Here is a 5,456-nt window from a genome sequence, read left to right on the forward strand (position 1 = left end):
AATTTGTAGGATGCTCTAAATAGCTACAATATACACGGTCATAAAAAAAGTCGCGCCGAAAACTGTTCATGGGTCAAGAAACACTGAAAGCCCTACCGGTTGGGCTTAAAATAAAACCCCTTAAGAAGAATTGTCCTATAAATATATATATATTATAATTATAGTAATATTTGATATATCTTATTTTATTATTTTGGCATCTAATGTCGTAATTTTTTTAGTACATTTGTCTAAGGTCTCTACCATTTAACAATTATACATTTTTAAAAATTATCGAGAAACAATGTCAAATATTTAGGAAAAAATTAAATGAGACTTTAAAAAAAATAAAATAAAATGAGACTTTTTTTAAATAATGTTTTATTTTTTAAGTTAATTATATTTTAAATGTCTTTTTTAGTACAATATATCGGATAAGTTTTTGTTTTTAGTAAAATAATGCATAAATAAGGTATTTTTACTACAAATAATGGAAGATTTTTAAATGTAGCTAAAATAAATTTACTTTTACCGTTAAAGAAAGTAGACGAAAGTTCTTTTCACTGCCAAAATTTGGAATAAGGTATTTTTGAGTACAATAATGCATAAATAATATATTTTTGTTGCAAATTTTTCAAAAAGTATTTCCACTTATGGACACAAAAGAGTTTTATGCTCATTTTACCAAAAGAGTTTTTCAGTGATATTATCACTTTCACAATTATACTAAAGAATTGGTGAGTGTATACAAACAAATCCAATAAAATATTAGAAAAATACTTGTTCCCATAACTTACACTCTACAGGAAGGGGAGTGAAAACACTTACTATAAAAGTAGAACATGGAATGTAAATAACACAAAGTTTAAATTACTCATACTACTATTGAAAGAAAGAAACACCAACAAGGTTACAACTCATCAAAACTCACCAAAACTATTTACAAAATTCAGTTATGTAATAAGAAAATGAAAAAGGAAATTGTTAATAAAAAACAACCATTGCCATAGGCTATTAAGAAACAAATATTGATGTTATTATTCACAGTCTCAAATAATTATTTAAACAAATAAATCATGTGCAACAAATTGAAACGAAGAACAACCTCCACCAGATCCAAAATAATCCATTTCAAATCTATTTCGTAAATCTAAAAAAAACATTCCTATCAACATATGTTGAACAAAAACAACATAAAGAATTTGAAAAGACACTAATCCTGCAGATCATTAAGCAATAAAAGCAAAATAACATAGATGCTTAACCAAGTCTTCTTCTTTATCAACAGGAGGAGCTTAAGGCAATGACCTTGAGGCAATGAGAAAGAAACAGAACAAGTTCTTCACAACAACAAAGAAGAACTTTGAACAGATCTCTAGCAAAATCAAATACGAAAAAGATATACAAAAACAAAACTGAGAGAACAAAACCTAGGATATAAGGCAAAATAAAAGGATGTACCTTGATCTGGCTCAATATGGTTGAAATACCAAGTAGGCCAAAGCTTTGACAGGCTGGATCTCCCCAACAACGTTGTATGTAGGCTTGGGTCTAAGGTGGTGGTCATCGGTTGCGTTTGCTCCATGTGTCACAGCAGAATCTCCTCAATGGTGGTGTAGGTTGGCATCAGCGGTTGAATGGTTGTGTCATTTACTTTTCAACTTATATGTGTGTTGCATTAGAATTAGGTTAGAGACTTGTTGAAATTTAAGTTAAAGCCTTTAATACCATTTTATTTTCAAGTATTTGCACAAATTAATTTTAATTTCCAAGATCATCCATGGCCAATGTAAAAAACCTCATAAATATAAGTGTTTATATCTTTTTCGACCACGTATTTTGTAAAATTGTTCAAATAAAACCCTAAACCTAATTTTATTGAACAAAAATTTGACTATAACAACACAGTTGTCATGCAGAATTATGAGTTATTAATTTGGTGTATTATTTGTGATTTAAGTTCAAATTACTTTGATCAAAAAACAAATTTAGGAGTTTATTTGAACCATTTTACAAAATATTAATAGTTTAAAAAGTAATTTATCAAAAAAAAAAAAAATCTAAGAAAAAACACCATGTCAAAAAATATATAATCCCTAAAATAAACCTGTGATAAATAACACTAATTTATTTGCGAGCTAAATAAATATTTTCCTTTTATTTAAACAAAATAAAAAATCTTAGAAAAGCTGAGATATTTCTTGCATTACTCTGAGTCGAACTTCATTCATGGCTTCACTTTCAATTCAACCCCAACATACCCATTCCCGTCGTCGAGATTAAACCGGCGACCGCCTACAATACTTGCCGCCCAATGTCGAGAATCTGCACCTGGGTTCGGACTCGAACCCGAACCCAGAACCAATTCGCTACCTTCTTCTACAAGCTCCATAACAACTCAGCCAAGCTGAGGCAGAACACTGAATATTGAGAAGCTTAAAGAGCAGGAAGCCAAGGAGAGGAAGGAGGAGGTGAATAGTGTTGGGCCCAAAATGTTCGGCCCAAAAATCGTCTCTATTTTAAGTATGCTGAAACGGGTCGTTTTGATCTGCCAGAGGCTCCGATGACAGAAGCTGCGGGTCAGAGGCGATCTGCGCTTCTGACCTCTGTACATTTAAACCGAACCAAATACGTTTTGGAGGGAAATTAAGTTATTTCCCCCACCAATCAGGGAACTAGTTTAACCAACTAACCTCCTTGAATTTTTATTCTATAAATACTGAACTCTTATTCAAATGAAGGGATCGAAAATCTGACTTAGTCATCGGAGTGTCTTTCTTGCAGGTACCCCCGACGGTCATCATCATCGGAGAAGGATCGGAGAATTAGTATTCGTCGGCAAATACCTCCAGATATAGAAAGACAAAGTTGTTTCATTAACAAACAGGAAGATATCTTCGAGGAAGGCCATTTCTGTGATATTGAGAAGGGAGGCCACTAAGGAGATTATCGAGAAGAAGAGTGGCCCTAAACAATCCAAGTGGCTTCTTCCCAGGACTGTACTTGAGTCCCTTCATGAGAGAATTACTGCTTTGCGTTGAGAGTCGGCTCTTAAGGTTTGGACCCTCTTTTCTTTTTCTGGGTTTTGAACCCTTTTAAGTTTGAGATTAAACTATATTTAGTCTGTGAAGCTCACTCAATTCAGTTATAATCCATAAAAAAGATAACAGTTCTTCATAGATGATGGGTTGATGATATTGTAAATTTTATGTTTTTGACCTGTGAAAGAAAGATTCTTGGTCTGTCATGGCTACTTTATGTATATTGTTTTATATTCGTTAAGATCTTTAATGCATAAATGTTAAAGAAACATAACAATATGTTGGCAAAAGTAAAGAACAAACCATAGTTAACTAGTTGATTACATGTAAAAGGCAAAGAAGATTATTATATGTAATGCAACATTATCAGAGAACAAAAGTCTTCAAACATTGGCAAACCAATATTATCTTCTTTTAGTCTCTTTTCACTGTGTTGGTACATTAATGAATAAGTTCCTTGGAGGTAAAAAATATCTTAACCAGATGCCCTCAAATGGTTTTTTAATTTACTGTTGGCTCTAGGTTTTTGAACTAATGTGCTAGCAGCTGTGGTATAAGCCAAACTCTGGTGTGTACATGAAGCTGATTGTCATGCTTGGGAAATGCAAGCAACCTGAAAAGGCCCATGAGCTCTTTCAAGCTATGATAGATGAAGGTTGTCCTGTCAACCATGAATCCTGCACTGCTCTTTTATCTGCATATAGTAGAAGCGATCTCTTTGATCAAGCGTTTTCCCTCTTGGAGCGGATGAAGAATACTCGAGAGTTTCAACCTGATGTCCAAACTTATACAGTCCTCATCAAATCATGCCTTAATGTTTTTGCCTACAATAAAGTCGAGGCTCTTCTTTCTGACATGACATCTCAGGGGATCAAACCAAACGTTGTTACATACAATACCCTTATTGACACCTATGGGAAAGCAAGAAAGTACTTTGCCAACTTATCCTTCCCATTTTAACTTATCTAATTCCATGTCATGTTTATGAATCAAATGACTATGATCGTTGATTTTGTTTCCTTTTGTAGATTTCTCGTGTATTCAGATAGCAATCAGATGAAATGTTGCGATATTTATAGTTCAAGGAATGATGAGTAACTCGTTTTATCTATTCCCTTTAAAGATATGCAGAGATGGAATCGGTACTAGTGGAGATGCTTCAAGAAGAGGAATGCGAACCTGATGTTTGGACAATGAATTCCACACTAAGAGCCTTTTGTGGAAGCAAGCAGGTAGAAATGATGGAGAAGTGTTATGAAAAGTTTCAAAAAGCTGGGATTGAACCCAACATTAAAACCTTCAACATCCTCCTGGATTCTTATGGCAAACCCGGAAAGTATGAGAAAATGAGTGCTGTGATGGAGTACATGCAAAAATACCATTACTCATGGACAATAGTTACATATAATGTGGTTATAGATGCATTTGGGAGAGCTGGTGATCTAAAACAGATGGAGTACTTGTTCAGGCTAATGCGTTTAGAGAGGATCAAGCCAAGTTGTGTCACGCTATGCTCCCTTGTGAGGGCTTATGCGCAAGAGGGCAAAGTTGAAAAGATCAGTGGCGTCTTGCGTTATATCGAGAATTCAGATGTAACATTGGATACAATTTTCTTCAACTCTCTGGTGGATGCTTATGGCAAGCTGGAATGCTTTAAAGAGATGAAGGAGGTGTTGGTGATGATGGAGCAAAAAGGATGTAAGCCTGATAAGGTTACATACAAAACCACGATCAAAGCTTATTCAATGAATGGAATGAGTAGTCAAGCAACAGAGCTTCATGGCTTTATTGGGTCAGAAAAAGGAAGAAAGCTAACTGTGATGCAAAAGGAGAAACCTGACTTTTAATGAAACAATTTTCAGGCTATTGTATATCACTTAGAGCTCTGTACATTATCATTGGTAGTGCTAGTGAGCCATAATATGTTTCATTCTTTCATGTTAATACTCTTGAGGGTTATGATTCATCTTGTTCAAATAGGGAAATTTTCCCATAAGTCCTCTTCCTAATCCTGGGGGATATTTTTTTCCTAGTTTTCTACTTTCCTTCAATAGCATTACAACGAGAGACTTGTAGTGGTGGACCTTGCACTAATATAACTAGGTTCTACAACATTAAAATTTCATGTGTTGTATATTTTATACTTGTATTATGATACTGGCAACTTACTGTTTCTCTTCCACCAAGTATCAACTACTTATCTCAAAAGACTTTCCATTTGAAACCCAATAATCAATATTACTAATATTTGTTATTAAACAGAGGAATACCGTGAAGAAGATGATGCTACTGATAGGAGAAACAGAGTAAATTGTTGAGAGAGAATACTGTTCTCATTGATGAACTGAATGATACATATATACAACACCTGACATTTAGATTAAGGAGCTAATTACAAAGAGAACTAAGACAAAGTATTTGTATATATATATCTTA

The 5,456-nt window shown here is 33.9% G+C and overlaps 1 protein-coding gene across 1 annotated transcript; it reads left to right on the plus strand.

Moving 5' to 3' along the window:
- The first annotated feature begins 2,730 nt into the window (after positions 1–2,730).
- On the plus strand, positions 2,731–5,159 carry LOC133815365 (pentatricopeptide repeat-containing protein At5g48730, chloroplastic-like). The gene is made up of 3 exons (XM_062248231.1): positions 2,731–3,035; positions 3,543–3,949; positions 4,144–5,159. The coding sequence occupies exons 2-3, from the start codon at positions 3,597–3,599 to the stop codon at positions 4,865–4,867; spliced, it is 1,077 nt and encodes a 358-aa protein (XP_062104215.1). The 5' UTR covers positions 2,731–3,035; positions 3,543–3,596; the 3' UTR covers positions 4,868–5,159.
- The last annotated feature ends 297 nt before the right edge of the window (positions 5,160–5,456 follow it).

The sequence above is a fragment of the Humulus lupulus genome, chromosome 1, assembly GCF_963169125.1.
Source record: "Humulus lupulus chromosome 1, drHumLupu1.1, whole genome shotgun sequence".
Lineage (NCBI taxonomy): Eukaryota > Viridiplantae > Streptophyta > Magnoliopsida > Rosales > Cannabaceae > Humulus > Humulus lupulus.